Source organism: Pelobates fuscus, chromosome 1, assembly GCF_036172605.1.
Source record: "Pelobates fuscus isolate aPelFus1 chromosome 1, aPelFus1.pri, whole genome shotgun sequence".
NCBI classification, from domain to species: Eukaryota; Metazoa; Chordata; class Amphibia; order Anura; family Pelobatidae; genus Pelobates; species Pelobates fuscus.
Window position 1 is genome coordinate 239,728,890 of NC_086317.1, and position 22,537 is coordinate 239,751,426.

Consider the following 22,537-nt stretch of genomic DNA (forward strand, 5'->3'; position numbering starts at 1 on the left):
TTGGCAGATATGGATTGACACCTGTCCTCAGGGACCCTGATACACACTGACACAGAGCAGAATAGGGACTGTTCCCCCTACATAGGGTCACTTTGCAGATATGGATTGACACCTGTCCTCAGGGACCCTGATACACACTGACACAGAGCAGAATAGGGACTATTCCCCCTACATAGGGTCACTTGGCAGATATGGATTGACACCTGTCCTCGGGGACCCTGATACACACTGACACAGAGCAGAATAGGGACTGTTCCTCCTACATAGGGTCACCATTTTTAGCCCAAGGCAGCTCATCTCATCAGGCCTTTTTTAGTCGAATGTATCGCCCACTGTCAGTCCCTTCGGGATCCATCCCTCATTCATCTTAAAGCGGCACTGTCATGCCGAATCCCGTTTTTTTTTTAACCCCCCTCCCGCCTCCACTACATCCAATCGACCCCCTAGTCACCCCCAAATGCCCCTAAGCCCCCCACATTACCTCTTTTTAATTCTTTATCTTCTGCCCCGATCTTTATTCAGGGCGCCGCCATCTTTGTGTGGGTAGGTGAAGTCCCTGTGGGACACGTCATCTACCCACACTACACAGACTGTGAGATTCCCGCACATGCCCAGTGAAACACCTGGACATGCGAACGGGAATTTCACCTATTCATTCATTCATCAGACAGACGAATGAATGAATAGAAAAAATCAGACGAACAAACTAACACTGTGTATCACTGAGTATCAGTGTTAGTTTGTTCGTTCAGTTTATTATAAGGAGGGAGCTACCGACGTGCAGCTCCCTCCTTGTAATATGTAACTATAGAAGCGGCAGGGAGCAGTGCTCCTCGCCACTTCCTAAGCCCCCCATGTCCCCCCCTCACTCTATGGGGGTCAATATGACCCCCATAATAGCACAAGGGAGATTAAAATCTCCCCAATACCCCTACTCGCTATACCGCGAGTAGGGGCATGTCCACTAAACAATGAGCAGCCTGTGGCCCTAATAAAACAAGTTTTTTTTTTTTTTTTTTACAGGTTAGTTATTTTATTCCCCCCTCACTATTTTTAGGGTGAGGGGGGTAGGTAGGGGATAGAATGTTTTGGGTGGGGGGTGACTAGGGGCTTGGGACCCCTAGTCACCTTGATGGGGGGGGGTCATTTAGGGCCCCCACCCACCGCGCAAGGGTGGGGGCCAGGGGGGGAGGACAGTAGGTCCCCCCCCTTATTGTTTTATTAGGGCCCCCACCCACCGCGCAGGTGTGGGAGCCAGGGGGGGAGGACAGTAGGTCCCCCCCCCCTTATTGTTTAATTAGGGCCCCCACCCACCGCTCAGGGGTGGGGGCCGGGGGGGAGGACAGTAGGTCCCCCCCCTTATTGTTTTTATTAGGGCCCCCACCCACCGCGCAGGGGTGGGGGCCAGGGGGGGAAGGACAATAGGTCCCCCCCTTATTGTTTTATTAGGGCCCCCACCCACCGCTCAGGGGTGGGGGCCGGGGGGGGAGGACAGTAGGTCCCCCCCCCTTATTGTTTTATTAGGGCCCCCACCCACCGCGCATGGGTGGGGGCCAGGGGGGAGGACAATAGGTCCCCCCCCTTATTGTTGTTTTAGGGCCCCCACCCACCGCTCAGGGGTGGGGGCTGGGGGGGAGGACAGTAGGTCCCCCCCCCTTATTGTTTTATTAGGGCCCCCACCCACCGCGCAGGGGTGGGGGCCAGGGGGGGAGGACAATAGGTCCCCCCCCCCTTATTGTTTAATTAGGGCCCCCACCCACCGCTCAGGGGTGGGGGCCGGGGGGGAGGACAGTAGGTCCCCCCCCCTTATTGTTTTTATTAGGGCCCCCACCCACCGCGCAGGGGTGGGGGCCAGGGGGGGAAGGACAATAGGTCCCCCCCTTATTGTTTTATTAGGGCCCCCACCCACCGCTCAGGGGTGGGGGGCGGGGGGGGAGGACAGTAGGTCCCCCCCCCTTATTGTTTTATTAGGGCCCCCACCCACCGCGCATGGGTGGGGGCCAGGGGGGAGGACAATAGGTCCCCCCCTTATTGTTGTTTTAGGGCCCCCACCCACCGCTCAGGGGTGGGGGCTGGGGGGGAGGACAGTAGGTCCCCCCCTTATTGTTTTATTAGGGCCCCCACCCACCGCGCAGGGGTGGGGGCCAGGGGGGGAGGACAGTAGGTCCCCCCCCTTATTGTTTTATTAGGGCCCCCACCCACCGCGCAGGGGTGGGGGCCAGGAGGGAAGACAGTAGCCTCCCCCCCCCCAATCTTTAACCCCCGCGCAGGGGAGGGGGGGTGTTTATTAGTTTTTTTTTTGTTTTTTATGTGTGTTTTTTTTACAGTGAGCAGCCACAGGCTGCTCACTGCTTACTAGACTTGCCCCTACTCGCGGTATAGCGAGTAGGGGCATATTATTTACTAATACTAAGTAATCTTTACTTAGTATTAGTAAAGTTGGCTGAAAGACCAATTCAGGTATTTCAGCCTTTTAGTAGATAGCTCCCTGATACCGTGGGAATTAGGGAGTTATCTACTAAGCGGCTGCAAGATGCAGCCGCGGCAATGAATAGGATCGGAGTTTCATTCATTAGAATGAAATTCCGATACGATCAAAGTACCGAATTGCATCCTAACACCAATGGAGAAACAGTGCTCATTCTGTTAGGTGCAATTCGGCAGTTTTGCCGGCGTTCTGTCTAAGTGACAGGACGTTCGGCAATACTGACAGGAAGCATTGTGGGAACAGGGAGGAAAGCTAGGGATCATGGGAAAATTGCTCTGACCAGCGGAAATGAAGCACACTTTGCTCCTCCGCTGGTCAGAGCTGGTCAAGCGGAGGAATCCTTCATAAGACAGAGTCCCTACTTTGTCTTATGGTTTTAAAGAAAACTAAAGAAGACAGGAAGAAAAGAAGAACAGATCCTGAGAGAGGGGGAGAAGAGGAAGAGATTGAGGAAAGGTAAGTTCGGCATGACAGTGCCGCTTTAATAAAGGTGAGGTAATCTAGACTTTTTTGACCTAGGCGACTTCTCTTCTCAGTGACAATACCTCCTGCTGCACTGAAGGTCCTTTCTGACAGGACACTTGAAGCGGGGCAGGCCAGAAGTTCTATCGCAAATTGGGATAGCTCAGGCCACAGGTCAAGCCTGCACACCCAGTAGTCAAGGGGTTCATCGCTCCTCAGAGTGTCGATATCTGCAGTTAAGGCGAGGTAGTCTGCTACCTGTCGGTCGAGTCGTTCTCTGAGGGTGGATCCCTAAGGGCTGTGGCGATGCGTAGGACTTAAAAAAGCTCCGCATGTCCTACAACAACACGTCTTTAAAGCGTCCTGTCCTTGCCGGCGTGGTCGTGGGAGGAAGAGGATTACTTTCACCTCTTCCCCTGTTAGATTCCCGTTGTGCTGTGACATCACCCTTATACGCTGTGTAAAGCATACTTTTTAATTTATTTTGCAAATGCTGCATCCTTTCCGACTTGTTGTAATTTGGTAACATTTCAGCCACTTTCTGCTTATACCGGGGGTCTAGTAGCGTGGACACCCAGTACAGGTCGTTCTCCTTCAGCCTTTTTATACGAGGGTCCCTCAACAGGCACGACAGCATGAAAGACCCCATTTGCACAAGGTTGGATGCCGAGCTACTCATTTCCAGTTCCTCCTCTTCAGTGATCTCAATGAAGGTATGTTCTTCCCCCCAGCCACGTACAACACCATGGGTACCAGATATGTGACAACGAGCACCCTGGGATGCATGTTGTGCTTGGTCTTCCTCCTCCTCCTCAAAGCCACATTCCTCCTCTGACTCCTCTTCCTCACAATCCTCTTACAGCGTTGCCGCAGGTCCAGCAAGCGATGCTGATAAGGCTGTTTCTGGTGGTGATGGTGACCACAACTCTTCCTCTTCCTCTTCACGCTCATCTATGGCCTGATCCAGCACTCTTCGCAGGGCACGCTCCAGGAAGAAAACAAATGGTATGATGTCACTGATGGTGCCTTCGGTGCGACTGACTAAGTTTGTCACCTCCTCAAAAGGACGCATGAGCCTACAGGCATTGTGCATGAGCGTCCAGTGACGTGGAAAAAAAATTCCCAGCTCCCCAGAGGCTGTCCTAGCACCCCGGTCATACAAATATTCATTAACGGCTTTTTCTTGTTGAAGCAGGCGGTCGAACATTAGGAGTATTGAATTCCAACGTGTCGGGCTGTCGCAAATCAAGCGCCTCACTGGCATGTTGTTTCGCCACTGGATATCTGCAAAGTGCGCCATGGCCGTGTAGGAACGCCTGAAATGGCCACACACCTTCCTGGCCTGCCTCAGGACGTCCTGTAAGCCTGGGTACTTATGCACAAAGCGTTGTACGATCAGATTACACACATGTGCCATGCACGGCACATGTGTCAACTTGCCCAACTTCAATGCCGCCCAAAAATTTGTTCCGTTGTCACAAACCACTTTGCCGATATCCAGTTGCTGCGGAGTCAGCCACTTTTCCACCTGTGCATTCAGGGCGGACAGGAGTGCTTGTCCGGTGTGACTCTCTGCTTTCAAGCAAGTCAAACCCAAGACGGCGTGACACTGCCGTATCCGGGATGTGGAATAGTACCTGGGGAGCTGGGGGGGTGCCGTTGATGTGGAGCAAGACGCAGCAGCAGAAGAGGACTCAGCCGAGGAGGTTATGGAAGAGGATGGAGTAGGAGGAGTAGAGGAGGTGGCAGCAGGCCTGCCTGCAAGTCGTGGCAGTGTCACCAACTCCTCTGCAGAGCCAAGCATTCCATGCTTGGCAGCCGTCAGCAGGTTTAACCAATGCGCAGAGTAGGTGATATACCTGACCTGACCATGCTTTGCAGACCAGGTATCAGTGGTCAGATGGACCCTTTCCCCAACACTGGCCAGACATGCCATTACTTCCTTTTGCACAATCGAGTACAGGTTGGGGATTGCCTTTTGTGAAAAGAAATTTTGTCCGGGTACCTTCCACTGCGGTGTCCCAATAGCCACACATTTTTTAAACGCCTCAGACTCCACCAGCTTGTATGGTAAAAGCTGGTGGGCTAATAGTTCAGACAAACCAGCTGTCAGACGCTGGGCAAGGGGGTGACTTTCTGACATTGGCTTCTTACGCTCAAACATGTCCTTGACAGACACCTGACTCTGGGCAGATGAGGGGGAACTGCTCAAGGCGAGAGGCGGAGTGGCGGATGGTTGAGAGGGGGCAAGGAGGACAGCAGTGGTTGACGTGGCTGAAGATGCTGGACCAGGAGGAGGATGGCGGCTTTGAGTTTGTGTGCTGCTTGTACTCATGTGTTGATCCCATAGGCGTTTGTGATGTGCGATCATGTGCCTACGCAAAGCAGTTGTACCTAGGTGGGTGTTGGACTTCCCATGACTCAGTTTCTTTTGGCACAGGTTGCTAATGGCATCGCTGTTGTCAGAGGCAGACACACAAAAAAAATGCCACACTGCTGAGCTCTGAAATGACAGCATTCTGATGGTGGACACAGCATGCGTTGATTGGCGTGCTGTCGGGCTGACTCCGGGTGCCGATGCATTCTGTCTGACTGTGCCACTAGCTCCTTGGGACGACCTCCCCCTGCTTCCAACTCGTATCCTACTCCTCCTCTCTGTCTCCCCATCTGAACTTTCGCCCTGTTCTTCTTCTTGCTGAGCGGGCACCCACGTGACATCCATGGACGCATCGTCATCATCAACCGCTTCACTTGTATCTGACAGTCAGCAAAGGAAGCAGCAGCGGGTACAACATCATCATCATCAAACCGTACGTCCATGTGTGTAATGCTGCCTGACTGAGACATATCCCTGTTATCTACAACCTCTGGCAATAATGGTTGCGCATCACTCATTTCTTCAAACGGATGTATAAATAACTCCTCTGACAGATAAAGTGAAGCGGCTGTGGTGCTAGTGTTGGTGGTGGCGGCAGGCGGGTGAGTGGTATCTTGAGAGGTGCCCAAAGCTAAGCTGGAGGAGGATGGTGCGTCAACGTTCCGAGCGGAAGCTGTAGAAGATAGGGTGTCCTGTGTTAGCGAGTCAACTATGTCCTCAGAACTTTTCAAGTTCAGGGTACGTGGCCTCTGAAAATTGGGCATTATTCTAGGGCAAAAGGGAATCACAGCACCACGACTACGACGGCCACTGCGGGGTGGCCTGCCTCTGCTTGTCATTTATTTTTGGATTAGTGGTACTATGCGTGCAAGCTACTGTGAGACCAGAAATGAGTGGCAATGTGCACTGGCAGAGGTTGGCAGAGTACACGCTGTAGGCCTGACACACCCGCTTGAAGACAAGTAACTGCTATTCAATCTATAACAGTGAAAAAAAGTGGGGGTTTTAAATGCACACTATTGTGACACCAGATATGAGTGGCAATGTGCACTTGCAGAGGTTGGCAGAGTACACGCTGTAGGCCTGACACCCGCTTGAAGACAACTAACTGCTATTCAATCTATAACAGTGAAAAAAGTTTTTGGGTTTTTAAATGCACGCTATTGTGACACCAGATATGAGTGGCAATGTACACTTGCAGAGGTTGGCAGAGTACACGCTGTAGGCCTCACACACCCGCTTGAAGACGAGTAACTGCTATTTAATCTATAACAGTGAAAAAGTTTTTGGGTTTTAAATGCACGCTATTGTGACACCAGATATGAGTGGCAATGTGCACTTGCAGAGGTTGGCAGAGTACACGCTGTAGGCCTGACACCCGCTTGCAGACAAGTAACTGCTATTCAATCTATAACAGTGAAAAAAGTTTTTGGGTTTTAAATGCACGCTATTGTGACACCAGATATGAGTGGCAATGTGCACTTGCAGAGGTTGGAAGAGTACATGCTGTAGGCCTGACACACCCACTTGAAGACAAGTAACTGCTATTCAATCTATAACAGTGAAAAAAGTTTTTTGGTTTTAAATGCACGCTATTGTGACACCAGATATTAGTGGCAATGTGCATTTGCAGAGGTTGGCAGAGTACACGCTGTAGGCCTGACACCCGCTTGAAGACAACTAACTGCTTTTCAATCTATAACAGTGAAAAAAGTTTTTTGGTTTAAATGCACGCTATTGTGACACCAGATATGAGTGGCAATGTGCACTTGCAGAGGTTGGCAGAGTACACGCTGTAGGCCTGACACAACCGCTTGAAGACAAGTAACTGCTATTCAATCTATAACAGTGAAAAAAGTTTTTGGGTTTTAAATGCACGCTATTGTGCCACCAGATATGAGTGGCAATGTGCACTTGCAGAGGTTGGCAGAGTACATGCTGTAGGCCTGACATCCGCTTGCAGACAACTAACTGCTATTCAATCTATAACAGTGAAAAAAGTTTTTTGGTTTTAAATGCACGCTATTGTGACACCAGATATGAGTGGCAATGTGCACTTGCAGAGGTTGGCAGAGTACACGCTGTAGGCCTGACACACCCGCTTGAAGACAAGTAACTGCTATTCAATCTATAACAGTGAAAAAAGTTTTTGGGTAATAAATGCACTCTATTGTAACACCAGATATGAGTTGCAATGTTTACTTGCATAGGTTGGCAGAGTACACGCTGTAGGCCTGACACACCCGTTTGAAGACAAGTAACTGCTATTCAATCTATAACAGTGAAAAAAGTTTTTGGGTTTTCAATGCACGCAATTGTGACACCAGATATGAGTAGCAATGTGCACTTGCAGAGGTTGGCAGAGTAGACGCTGTAGGCCTGACACCCGCTTGCAGACAAGTAACTGCTATTCAATCTATAACAGTGAAAAACGTTTTTTGGTTTTAAATGCACGCTATTGTGACACCAGATATGAGTGGCAATGTGCACTTGCAGAGGTTGGCAGAGTACACGCTGTAGGCCTGACACACCCGCTTGAAGACAAGTAACTGCTATTCAATCTATAACAGTGAAAAAAGTTTTTTGGTTTTAAATGCACGCTATTGTGACACCAGATATGAGTGGCAATGTGCACTTGCAGAGGTTGGCAGAGTACACGCTGTAGGCCTGACACCCGCTTGAAGACAACTAACTGCTATTCAATCTATAACAGTGAAAAAAGTTTTTGGGCTTTAAATGCACGCTAATGTGACACCAGATATGAGTGGCAATGTGCACTTGCAGAGGTTGGCAGAGTACACGCTGTAGGCCTGACACCCGCTTGAAGACAACTAACTGCTATTCAATCTAAAACAGTGAAAAAAGTTTTTGGGTTTTAAATGCACGCTATTGTGACACCAGATATGAGTGGCAATGTGCACTTGCAGAGGTTGGCAGAGTACACGCTTTAGGCCTGACACACCCGCTTGAAGACAAGTAACTGCTATTCAATCTATAACAGTGAAAAAAGTTTTTTGGTTTTAAATGCACGCTATTGTGACACCAGATATGAGTGGCAATGTGCACTTGCAGAGGTTGGCAGAGTACACGCTGTAGGCCTGACACACCCGTTTGAAGACAACTAACTGCTATTCAATCTATAACAGTGAAAAAAGTTTTGGGGTTTTAAATGCACTCTATTGTGACACCAGATATGAGTGGCACTGTGCACTGGCGGAGGTTGGCAGAGTACACACTGTTGGCCTGACACACAGACGCTTGCAGACAACTAACTGCTATTCAATCTATTACAGTGAAAAACAGTTTTTGGTTTTTAAATGCAAACTATTGTGACACCAGATATGAGTGGCAGTGTGCACTGGCAGAGTACATGCTGTTGGCCTGACACACAGACGCTTGCAGACAACTAACTGCTATTCAATCTATAAGAGTGAAAACATTTTTTTGTTTTTAAATGCACGCTATTGTGACACCAGATATGAGTGGTGGCACTGGGCAAGTGCAGGGGCGTATTAGCCGCGAGGCAAACAAGGCATTTGCCTTGGGCGGCATTTTCCAGGGGGCGGCAAAAAAAGCCACCCCCAAATGCCGGCGGGCTGCTGGGCGATCGGGCGGCACTGCCTGGCTGGCTGGCGGGCGGGCGGCCGGCCGGCGAGGGAGCACTTCCCCTGAGCTGTCTGCTCAGCTCCCTCGCCAGCCGCAGAGTGAGGCTGGGAGGCGGAGCCGGAATATGACATCATATTCCGGCTCCCAACCTCACTCTGAGGCGCGCGAGGGACCTGAGCAGACAGCTCAGGGGAAGTGCTCCCTCGCCGGCCGCCCGCCCGCCAGGCAGTGCCGCCCGATCGCCCAGCAGCCACTGGACCACCAGGGAGGAATAAAAAAAAAAAATGTGTTACAAATAAATTTAAAAAAAATGTGTTACAAATAAATTAAAAAAAAACGTGTTAAAATTTTTTTAAAAAAGTGTAAAAAAAAAAAAAATGTGTTAATGTGGGTGGGTGAGTGTGTCTGTGTCTGTTAGTGTGTGTCTGTGTCTGTTAGTGTGTGTCAGTGTGTGTGTCTGTTAGTGTTTGTGTCTGTTAGTGTGTGTGTCTGTGTCTATTAGTGTGTGTGTGTCAGTGTGTGTGTCTGTTAGTGTCTGTGTCTGTTAGTGTGTGTCTGTGTCTGTTAGTGTGTGTCAGTGTCTGTGTCTGTTAGTGTTTGTGTCTGTGTCTGTTAGTGTGTGTGTCTGTGTCTGTTAGTGTGTGTGTGTGTCAGTGTGTGTGTCTGTTAGTGTGTGTGTCTGTGTCTGTTAGTGTGTGTGTCTGTTAGTGTGTAACTGTGTGTGTCTGTTAGTGTGTGTTTGCCTGTGAGTGTGTGTGTATGTCAGTGAGTGTGTGTGTCTGCTAGTTTGTGTCTGCTAGTGAGTGAGTGTGTGTCTGTTAGTGAGTGTGTTTGTTTGTCTGTTAGTGAGTGTGAGTGTGTCTGTTAGTGTGTGTGTGTTTCTGTTAGCGAGTGTGTGTGTGTGTATTTAGAATGCGGGGCGGGGGGAAAGGTTTGGTGGGGGTGGCGCGGGGGGACGGGGGGGCGCCTGAGTTTTGTCCTGCCTAGGGCAGCACAAAACCAGGATACACCACTGGGCAAGTGGGCACAGTATCCACTGTGAGCCTGACACAGAAGCTGGCAGGCAGGCAACTGCAATTAGATTACACAAAAAAAAAAGCAGACTGATGTTCTAGCCCTGAAAAGGGCTTTTTGGGGTGCTGTCCTTACAGCAGAGATCAGATGAGTCCTTCAGGACTGTAGTGGATACTGAATACACTAGCCTAGCTATACATTTCCCTATCAAATGAGCAGCAGCTACACTTTCCCTCCTCTATCTAAGAATGCAGCTTCAGAATGAATCTAAAATGGATGCTGTACAGGCATGGACGTAGGAACCAGAACCTGTCCCCCCCGCATGATTTGCTGGTTATGGTGAAATCCCCCCCAGCTCTGCCGGCCCCCCTCATGCTGCAGCCGCCCGAGCGCTCTGCAGAGATCCTCAGGCGGCTGCAGCTTTGCCCGGGCTGGTGCGTCCATGAGGGCTCACTGCCCGGGCGCAGCATGAGGAGAGGGGCTGACAGGAGGGAAGCGCTCAGCACTCCCTCCTGTCACTGCCTTACTGTAGCGTGGCCGAGCCCTGTATGGTCCGCGGGTAGAGGGAGTATCTGTCTCCTGTACCCGACCGGACTAACAGGAAGTGCACACTGAGTGTGCACTTCCTTTTAGTCCGGCCGGGTACAGCAAACAAAATCTCCCTGTACCCGCGGATCATACAGGGCTCGGCCACGCTACAATAGAGGTAGGGGAGGGGGGAGGAAGAAAATTACAAGGGAGGGAGGGGGAGACAAAAGAGAGTGACAAGGGAGGGAGGGGGAGAAAGAGAGTGACAAGGGAGGGAGGGAGGGAGGGGAGAAAGAGAGTGACAAGGGAGGGAGGGAGGGGGAGAAAGAGAGTGACAAGGGAGGGAAGGAGGGGGAGAAAGAGAGTGACAAGGGAGGGAAGGAGGGGGAGAAAGAGAGTGACAAGGGAGGGAAGGAGGGGGAGAGAGAGTGGGGAGGGAGGGAGGGGGAGAGAGAAAGTGGGAAGGGACGGAGGGGGAGAGAGAGAGTGGGGAGGGAGGGGGAGAAAGAGAGTGACAAGGGAGGGAAGGAGGGGGCGAAAGAAAGTGACAAGGGAGGGAGGGGGAGAAAGAGTGACAATGGAGGGGGAGAAAGAGAAAGAGTGACAAGGGAGGGAGGGGGAGAAAGAGTGTCGAGGGAGGGGGAGAGATTGACATCCATCACACACAAACACACACACACATACACACAAAATCACACAACCCTTACACACACAGAAACACACAATGCATTCCTTACACACACTCAATGCACCCCGTACACACACACACAAACACACACACAGACATACAGACTGCTGAGTCCATACACACACACAGACTGCTGAGTCCATACACACACACAGACTGCTGAGTCCATACACACACGCAGACTGCTGAGTCCATACACACACGCAGACTGCTGAATCCATACACATACACACAGACTGCTGAGTCTATACACACACACACACACACACACAGACTGCTGAATCCATACACACACACACTCACACAGACTGCTGAATCCATACACACACACACACACAGACTGCTGAATCCATACACACACACACACACAGACTGCTGAATCCATACACACACACACACACACAGACTGCTGAATCCATACACACACACACATACAGACTGCTGAATCCATACATACACACACACACACACACACAGACTGCTGAGTCCATACACACACACACACACACACACACACAGACTGCTGAGTCCATACACAGACACACACACACACACAGACTGCTGAGTCCACACACACACACACACACACACACACACACACACACAGACTGCTGAATCCATACACACACACACACACACTGACTGCTGAGTCCAGACACACACACAGACTGCTGAGTCCATACACACACACACACACACAGACTGCTGAGTCCATACACACACACACAGACTGCTGAGTCCATACACACACGCAGACTGCTGAATCCAAACACATATACACAGACTGCTGAGTCCACACACACACACACAGACTGCTGAGTCCATACACACACACACACACACAGACTGCTGAATCCATACACACACACACACACAGACTGCGGAGGCCATACACACACACACACAGACTGCTGAGTCCAGACACACACACACAGAGACTGCTGAGTCCAGACACACACACACAGAGACTGCTGAGTCCAGACACACACACACACAGACTGCTGAATCCATACACACACACACACACAGACTGCTGAGTCCATACACACACACATACTGCTGAGTCCATACACACGCAGACTGCTGAATCCATACACACACACACGCAGACTGCTGAATCCATACACACACACACAGACTGCTGAATCCATACACACACACACACACACACACACACACACACAGACTGCTGAATCCATACACACACACACAGACTGCTGAATCCATACACACACACATACAGACTGCTGAATCCATACATACACACACACAGGCTGCTGAGTCCATACACACACACAGACTGCTGAGTCCATACAGACACACACACACACATACTGCTGAGTCCAGACACACACACACACACACACACAGACTGCTGGGTCCAGACACACACACACACACAGACTGCTGAATCCATACACACACACACACACACACACACAGACTGCTGAATCCATACACACACACACACACACAGACTGCTGAATCCATACACACACACACACACACACACACACACAGACTGCTGAGTCCATACACACACACAGACTGCTGAGTCCACACACACACACACACACACATCAAGCCTACCTGTTGCTGGGGGTCAGCCATCTTCTGGCCTTTGCGGCAGCAGCAGCAGCAAGGGCTGCTTCTTAACGGCGGGGGTGGGGCTTATTTGTGGGAGGCGGGGCTTCATTTAGGGGCGGGGCCTTGCCAGGGAGCCTGTCAGTGCTCTCTCCGGCCACAGACAGCCCCCAGCCTCCAGCTGAGCTGCTCTGTCCTGCATTCCCTCGGGCTGTCACACACTGTTACAGCCCGAGGGAATAGAATCTAAACACATGGCCAGCATGTTGCTGGCATTTGGGGGGGCCCAAGAAGGGCAGAGGTAGAAAAATTATTGGAAGGGGTTAGGGGAGTACTAATATGGAAGGGGTAGGGTGGGTTCTAATATGCATGGAAGGGGTTAGGGAGGTACTAATATGCATGGAAGGGGTAGGGGGGGTTCTTTTGTGCATGGAAGGGGTAGGGGTGGTTCTAATATTCATGGGAGGGGTAGGGGTGGTTCTAATCAGGAGGATCCCGGCGCTGTATCCGAGTTTGTAAAACCCCTTCCCTGTAGTGACCTGTTAATGTTATTATTTAATCATTTATATAGCGACTGCAAATTCCGTAGCGCTGTACAATGGGATAAACAACTCCTAGTTTATGGAATAAGAATATACCCGGCGAATAAAAATGCTATCCCCCCCCGATTTTTTGGGGTTCCTACGCCCATGTGTACAGGAGGTGGGAGGGTCTGGAAGGGAGGGTCTGCTGCTGATTGGCTGTAATGTGTCTGCTGACTGTGAGGCACAGGGTCAAAGTTTAGTCAATGATGACGAATAGGGGGCGGATCGAACCGCGCATGTGTTTGCCCGCCGTGGTTGAACGCGAACACGCTATGTTCGCCAGGAACTATTCGCCGGCGAACAGTTCGGTACATCACTACCTGCAAGTTACCATAACACCATTATTGAAGGAGACATGGTGAAGCAAAGAAAACATTAACAGAAAATGGTTAATATTTTCCTACGTTGATTTGCAAAGCCTGTCCATCCCTCACTCAAATGGAGTAACCTAAAGTGGCTAAATACTGACATGCAAGATATGTGTTCCCCTTTACTAAATGTTGACAGTAAAAAACTGTAGTGTGTCCGAATGAGACACATATCATAATGTAGTAATGAAAGTGTAGCGCAGCTAAATTATGTTACTGAAATTATGTATAATGTAGCATGGCCGAACTTTCTCCCTAAATAATATGCTATGCAAACGGAGCACATACACACTCGCAAATGCAAACACACCAATCAACACACAGATACACAGACCCATATATACACACAGAATGACACTTTTATAGATACAAATACTGACACAAATACAGATACACAGACACACTGACACACATACAGACAGGTAAACAAACACTTAATGACAAACATTCAAATACACAGAATGAAACATACAGATACACTGGGCACGCACTGACATACAGATACACATGCAGACAAACAGATAAACATAAAGACACACACATACATTAAGAGACACACACACACACAGACAAAATGTTGTAGTCACCCTCCTGTTTCCTACTTTTTAGGTGCAGGATGGTGACTTCCATGGGGTCCAGTGGCTTAGGCTGATGGGAGTCAGAGTTCCCACTCTGACTCCCTCCTCTCCTCCTCTTCCTCCCACGCCGTGTAAGCTGAGAGCAGTGACCATGGCAGTCACTTCCTCTGACTTCATCACAGGGGGCCCGGTCGCACTGTTAAATTATCGCAGCATTGACCGGCCTCCTGGAAATACTTTGCTGTTAGGGCCACCCAATACGTTTCTGAACGTGCAGCAGGCCGGGGCCACAACACAAAGCTGACGGGCACCCTGGTCACAGGGATCTACAGGGCGGCCGCATCTCCTGGAGTGACGGGCCTGGTCACTTTTGCGACCCCTGCAACTGCGCTAGTTCCACCAGCTGTGCTCTGAAAAAATGTATGCTCTGTTTTGGTTAACCTGATTTGTTTCCCACATAGGTTTTTCAGTATAGCATTAAACCTGAGCTGAACCAACATGTGTGTGAAAGTTGACCTTACTGAAAGAAAAGAAGCTATTTTCAGAAAAATTGTTTGGGAAGAACTTTTTTCGCCATGCACAAGTCTACCTACTACAATACCTAACTTTGTGGTAATTGTAGGCCCACACCACCTGGGACAGGAGGGCAGAGTTTGAGATCTTTGGCCTACAAATTCTTCTGGCTGCTTGGGCTTTAGAGAATAACCCAATGTAATATGATTGTCACACATTAACAAAATCAGTGTTAAGCTTATAACACTTACTCAGCCTTCGGATAATACTCTGCCATTTTTACCAGCTCAGACTCACAGTCAAAGGTCATTTTGCGCACTCCGTGCCTGGCAGCATGTTGGATATATGAAACCTGTTTACACGGATTGGCATAGATAATATCATCAGCTTGTACTCCGATACTTAGCACCAGGTCTATCTCACTCTGTGGACATGCAAAAACAAAGAATGAGCTTATTGGCCATAGAATAGCATAGTGTTCGGAATATGGCACATTCACCATCCTCCATTACCTTGCTGGCACAATCAAATCTAGTACCCAGAGCTGCCAGTGTCCAAAGCACTTCTTTGCTATTGTTACATTTTACTGCATAGAAAGGCTTAACACGGGGTAACTCCTGCATTAAAAGTCTGTGCTTGTGAACCACCTGTCCCAGATCAGCCACTAAGAATGGATCTTGTTTCCCCTGTAATAAGAAAGGTTGGAATACAGTATCAGACATTGTGGCACTTAGAGATCTTAAATATTTGTCAGGAAACAATAACTTAGATTAATAATTTGTTTCTCAATGTAGCCATAAGCATGCATGTTGGAGTGGAATCTAGGATTTCAAATTAATCAGCAAATAGACAATGGAGATGTTCTGTGCTACTTCTCTAACCTAAGTGGCAATTGTTTCAAGTATGTCATACACATTGGCTAAACTACATATTTGGGCCCAAAACTCTGCTAACAGATACCACCCTCCACCAATAGTTTAAAACGGGGGTTATAAAATCCTCTCAGCGCCACACTAGGAGTTGTCACCTAAACAGTGAATCCCAGAAAATGGAGGGGAAAAGCAAAAAGGGGAAAAAAAAGTTCAAAGGGTCAAAATAGTCAGAAAACAAGATGAGTGAAAAAGCAGAATACACACTGAAAACATAGAAACATAGAAAGTAACGGCAGATAAGAACCATTCGGCCCATCTAGTCTGCCCAATTTTCTAAATACTTTCATTAGTCCCTGGCCTTATCTTATAGTTAGGATAGCCTTATGCCTATCCCACGCATGCTTAAACTCCTTTACTGTGTTAACCTCTACCACTTCAGCTGGAAGGCTATTCCATGCATCCACTACCCTCTCAGTAAAGTAATACTTCCTGATATTATTTAGACCTTTGTCCCTCTAATTTAAGACTATGTCCTCTTGTTGTGGTAGTTTTTCTTCTTTTAAAAATATTCTCCTCCTTTACTGTGTTGATTCCCTTTATGTATTTAAATGTTTCTATCATATCCCCCCTGTCTCGTCTTTCCTCCAAGCTATACATGTTAAGATCCTTTAACCTTTCCTAGTAAGTTTTATCCTGCAATCCATGAACCAGTTTAGTAGCCCTTCTCTGAACTTCTCTAAGGTATCAATATCCTTCTGAAGATACGGTCTCCAGTACTGCGTACAATACTCCAAGTGAGGTCTCACCAGTGTTCTGTACAATTGCATGAGCACTTCCCTCTTTCTACTGCTAATGCCTCTCCCTATACAACCAAGCATTCTGCTAGCATTTCCTGCTGCTCTATTACATTGTCTGCCTACCTTTAAGTCATCAGAAATAATCACCCCTAAATCCCTTTCCTCAGATGTTGAGGTTAGGACTCTATCAAATATTCTGTACTCTGCCCTTGGGTTTTTACGTCCAAGATGCATTATCTTGCACTTATCCACATCAAATGTCAGTTGCCACAACTCTGACCATTTTTCTAGTTTACCTAAATAATTTGCCATTTGGCTTATCCCTCCTGGAACATCAACCCTGTTACATATCTTAGTATCATCCGCAAAAAGACACACCTTACCATCAAGACCTTCTGCAATATCACTAATAAAAATATTAAAGAGAATGGGTCCAAGTACAGATCCCTGAGGTACCCCACTGGTGACAAGCCCAAGCTTTGAATATACTCTATTAACTACAACCCTCTGTTGCCTGTCACTCAGCCACTGCCTTACCCATTCAACAATATTGGAATCCAAACCTAAATATTGCAGTTTATTGATAAGCCTTCTATGTGCAACAGTGTTAAAAGCCTTACTGAAATATAGGTAAGCAATGTCTACTGCACCACCCTGATCTATAATTTTAGTTACCCAATCAAAAAAATCAATAAGATTAGTTTGGCATGATCTCCCTGAAGTAAACCCATGTTGTCTCTGATCTTGAAATCCATGTGTTTTTAGATGTTCAACAATCCTATCCTTTAACATGGTTTCCATCACTTTTCCCACTACTGAAGTAAGGCTTACTGGCCTATCGTTGCCCGACTCCTCCCTATTACCTTTATTGTGAATGGGCACAACATTCGCCAACTTCTGTACTCTTATACCATTTATAAAAATGAATAAACATCTCAAATGGAAAAAAAAAAGTTGACACTTGTGATATTGATTGATGATATTTGCTCCCTCCCCTTCCTTTCTTATTTTCTGTACCCTTATACCGTTTATAAAAATTAATAAACATCTCAAATGGAAAAGAATACAGAATGTACCAATAAGGAACTATGACAGGGCACTGACTAAAGCACAAAGTATTCTATTTATAGCGTGACTGCTTTAGCTGTAAATCCATGCCCCCCAAAAACTTAAGGGTGTTGTGTAAATTATGCAAATTTGCATCATTAGCTTTATGATGTCAACATGCATGGGCTGCATAATATAAAGAGGTGAAGCCGAAGAGCCCAGGCTCGGAATCACTGAATGCCTGGAGAGAGGAGTGTTCGATAGTCAGCTCCCCACCTGGTCACACAGAAGAGAGGTAAGTAATAGTGACAATAATACATGCTGCACATTAAATTTGAGAAATCCAAAAACAACCCCAAAAAATGGCAGTGGCATTAATAGCTACCTGTGCTCTCTCCTTAATCCCTATGTATATTTAAACAAATGGAGGTCATTTAGTTACTCCAATGGCCACTGGAGGGAATGCCTGCCTGTCAAAGTCAAGGCAGTCCCCCCTAGACGGGTCCTACTCTGACCCTTCAACTTGCTTCCTTGAGCTTCTGGCAAAGAGCGCAGGTAACTTTTTTTCTTTGTTTTTTACTACATATATTGGAGCTGATGTGTACTGTGGTCATTGCTGCCGCCCAGGAGTGATAGGAGTGAGCGCAGGACTTTTTCTTTTTGTATTTATAAATGGTACGAACCAGTTGAAAATCCAAGTGTTCACCATGTAGGGTCTGTAAAAAAAAAACATCAAGAGATCATAGAGATCAACTGTAACAAAAAGCCTTGATACTCGATCTCTCTAAAACTGAGTTCCTTGTCTTTCATCCTCCTAAAACCGATCCTTCTCTTTCGCTCTCCCTTCAAGTTAGTGGTACCCACATCAGCCCATTCTTGCAAGCGCTCTTTCTTGGCAGTATACTTGATTCTGGTCTCACCTTTGAGCTTTACATCCAGTCTGTTACCAAATCCGGTAGGCTCCACCTTAAAGAAACCATCGTCCTGGGGCAGAGCCGGACGCGTGAGACCGTAGCTCCGTGCTACCGTAGCTCATCCGCTCTCAGCCAGTCAATACGCTATAGCTGGGGAAGAGCTCACAACTGCACAAACTCATGTTGCAGGTACATGGATCCCAGCGACATTGGACCTGGCTATTATAGACGTACTACCAGAATTCATAACAGCGATATCTGGCAGGTGTAACTTTCCGTTCTTATGGTCCTCCTTCTGGGAGGGGGTCCAGACTCCTACAGCGCCATGGAAGCACAAGCTGTTAGGTGTTAACTGACCGCAGGTTCTCATGTCTCTTTTTACAAGCATTTTAGCCAACGTAAAGGTATAGTCTGAGACCACAATGGGGATGTAGCTTGTACGCCTTCGGGCATAAACTCCCTAGATTGAGGAATGGTGCCATACTTTAGTTAAATACAACACCTCCTATCCTGTCCCCCTAATGTCTAACAGGCATTGGCTCAGACGCTCCCACAGAGTGACATGGGTACATGTGACAAGGTGTCACTGACTCAGGACCAATGGAACACTGGTATTGGTTCAACACGCCCCCCCCCCCCCCCCCCAGGATACCACAAACCACAAACTGCTGAACCCCAAACAGCATATGCCAACACCCACGCTCATTTACCCCACCATCACACCCCATAGGGGTATTCCTCTTATCTTGAACTCACCAGCTACTCTCTACCTTCTATCTATCTCTCGTTTCTCTTCTATCTTACTTACTATCCCTCACTCCAGCCGGGCGCTGGGTAACTCGGTGGCCTCAAGGATTACGGCACTGCATGGGTTAGTTGGAGAAATCCTTTAACCTCCCTGGTCATTCTTGACTTATGGCCAGAATGTACATGCTACATGTATACACAATGTATGTGTTTCATGTATATAGAATGTACATGCTGCATGTATATAGAATGTACATGCTGCCTGTATTAAAGGGACACTCCAGGCACCTAGACCACTTCTGCCCATTGGAGTGGTGTGGGTGCCAGCTCCCACTACCCTTAACCTGCATAAACTGCAATAATTACCTTGCAGGGTTAAGTCCTCCCCTAGTGGATGTCTACTAGACAGTCACTAGAGGGCACTTTCTGGTCCATAGCACGGGTTTTCTGTGCTATAGCGTCGCTGGACATCCTCACGCCGTCGCTAAAATCCCCATAGGAAAGCATTGAAAAGCATTTTCAATGCTTTCCTTTGGAGAGGTCTAATGCGCATGCACGGCATTGCCGCGCATGCGCATTAGGTCTCCCCAGCCCCATAGGAAAGCATTGAAAAGCATTTTCAATGCTTTCCTTTGGAGAGGTCTAATGCGCATGCACGGCATTGCCGCGCATGCGCATTAGGTCTCCCCAGCCGGCGCGCGGGGGGGGGATCAGTCTCCCCCGCCGACGGACGTAATGAAGGGGAGGAGCGGCGGCGGAGGAAGAAGCAGCAACGTGGGACATGTCGCTGCCTCTGGTAAGTGACTGAAGGGGTTTTCACCTCTTCAGCAACGGATTGGGGGGTGGGAGGGAGAGGGGACCTGCAGTGACAGGCAGGGGCGGGCTGGGCCGGGGGGAAGGGAGGCAATTGCCCCCCAGGCCGCCCGAAATTATTTTAGGACCGGCCGCGGCGGGCCGGCCCTTTAAATGCTGCAGCCGCCGAGCGCTCTGTAAAGAGCGCACAGACGGCTGCAGCTGCTTTTCCCTCCCTCCCCTCCCCTCCCCTGTAGGTGGCCGAGCTGCACTCCGGTCCGCGGTCCCGGCCGGAGTGATGGGAAGGTGCACACTGAGTGTGCACTTCCTGTCAGTCCGGCCGGGTACAGGAAACAGAAACTCCTGTTCCGCGCGGAACAGGAGTTTCTGTTTCCTGTACCCGGCCGGACTGACAGGAAGGTGCACACTGAGCACCTTCCCATCACTCCGGCCGGGACCGCGGACCGGAGACCAGCTCGGCCACCTACAGGGGAGGGGGTAAGAAGAGGGGAGGGGAGGGGGGGGGAGAGTAAAAATAGGGGGGGGAGTAAAAAGAGGGGAGGGGGAGAGTAAAAAGAGGGGGGAGTAAAAAAGAGGGGAGGGGGGGAGTAAAAAAGAGGGGGGGGGAGTAAAAAAGAGGGGGGAGTAAAAAAGAGGGGAGGGGGAGAGTAAGAAGAGGGGGGAGAGTAAGAAGAGGGGAGGGGGGAGAGTAAAAAGAGGGGGGGGAGAGTAAGAAGAGGGGAGGGGGGGAGAGTAAGAAGAGGGGAGGGGGGGAGAGTAAGAAGAGGGGAGGGGGAGAGTAAGAAGAGGGGAGGGGGGAGAGTAAGAAGAGGGGAGGGGGGAGAGTAAGAAGAGGGGAGGGGGGAGAGTAAGAAGAGGGGAGGGGGTGGAGAGTAAGAAGAGGGGAGGGGGGGTGGAGAGTAAGAAGAGGGGAGGGGGGAGAGTAAGAAGAGGGGGGGTGGAGAGTAAGAAGAGGGGAGGGGGGTGGAGAGTAAGAAGAGGGGGGGTGGAGAGTAAGAAGAGGGGGGGGTGGAGAGTAAGAAGAGGGGAGGGGGAGTAAGAAGAGGGGAGGGGGGAGTAAGAAGAGGGAAGAGAGGGAGTAAGAAGAGGGGAGGGGGGATAATAATAGGGGGGAGTAAGAAGGAGGGGAGATAAGAAAAAGAGGGGGTAAGAAGAAGAAGGGGGGAGTAAGAACAAGAGTGGGGAGTAATTAGAAGAAGGGGGTAAGAATAAGAGGGGGGTAAGAAGAAGAAGGGGGAGTAAGAAGAAGAGGGGGGAGTAAGAAGAAGAAGGGGGGTAAGAAGAAGAATGGGGTAAGAAGAAGAATGGGGTAAGAAGAAGAAGGAAGGGGTAAGAAGAAGAAGGAGGGGGTAAGAAGAAGAAGAGGGGGTAAGAAGAAGTAGGAGGGTTAAGAAGAAGAAGGGGGTAAGAAGAAGGGGGGAGTAATAAGAAGAAGGGGGTAAGAAGAACAAGGGGGGGGGAGTAAGAAGAACACAGGGAGGAGGGGGGTAAGAAGAACACAGGGGGGGTGAGAACACACAGAGGGAGGAGTGAGAAGAACACAGGGAGGGTGGAGGGGGGATGAGAAGAGCACAGGAAGGGTGGGTGAGTGTGAGAAGAGACCGCTAGGGGAGGGTGGGGAGAGGAAAGACCACTAAGGGGCAGGGGAGAGCTCTAAGGGACAGAAGGGACAGCTTTATAGGACAGGGGGCAAGACAGGGAGCTCTTTGACACTACGCGCACACACACACACACAATGCATCCCTATACATACACAGAAACACACAATGCATCCCTATACATACACAGAAACTGAACATGCTTCCCTTACACACAGAGAAACACACAATGCATCCATTACACACACACATAATGCATCCATTACACACACACAATGCAACCCTTACACACAAAGACAATGCATCATTTGCACACATACACAGAAACATACAATGCAAACCCTTACACACACATGCAAACACACACACTGTTTTTCTTACATACACACAGAAACACAATGCATCTCTTACACTCAATGCACACACATACAGACACACACACACCTTGCATCCCTTATGCATACAAACACAGATTCACACAATGCATCCCTCACACACAACCAGAAACACATAATACATCCCTTATACACAAATACACACTGCTTCCACTACACACAAACACACTGCATCACCTGCACAAACTGGTATCCCTATACACTACATACCATAAGCACACATATTAGATAACACATAACACATCCCCTACACACTCCACTCCGTGTGAGCGAGCTCATGGGTGGGTGGGACATATAAGTGGACTTATGAGTGGGCCTTATGGGCATACTCACCGTCAGGCACTGGGGCCCAGACCTGGAGCTGTGTAAGAGGCCCCCAAAAAATGGAGCTGCTTCCAATTCTACCAGAACGTTGAATTTTGTGACCACAGTTGCAAACAGCCTCCAGAGGTCCTGTTCAACACCAGACCAGTGGAGCCAAACTGCAGCCCATCATCATCCTCATCTAATTGTAAGTAGGCAATCTAGTATATTATTAGTGACACTAATCTATAATTTACCTCA

General features: G+C 48.9%; 1 protein-coding gene across 1 annotated transcript in view; it reads right to left on the reverse strand.

Moving 5' to 3' along the window:
- LOC134612445 (ornithine decarboxylase 1-like) overlaps window positions 1-22,537 on the reverse strand; it is a 61,459-nt gene that overhangs the window by 33,837 nt on the left and 5,085 nt on the right. The window contains exons 2-3 of the mRNA XM_063456838.1: window positions 15,303-15,476; window positions 15,042-15,214 (exon numbers count right to left, since the gene is read on the reverse strand). Of these exons, the coding sequence (XP_063312908.1) occupies window positions 15,042-15,214; window positions 15,303-15,476 (347 nt within the window). The remainder of the gene's footprint in view (window positions 1-15,041; window positions 15,215-15,302; window positions 15,477-22,537) is intronic.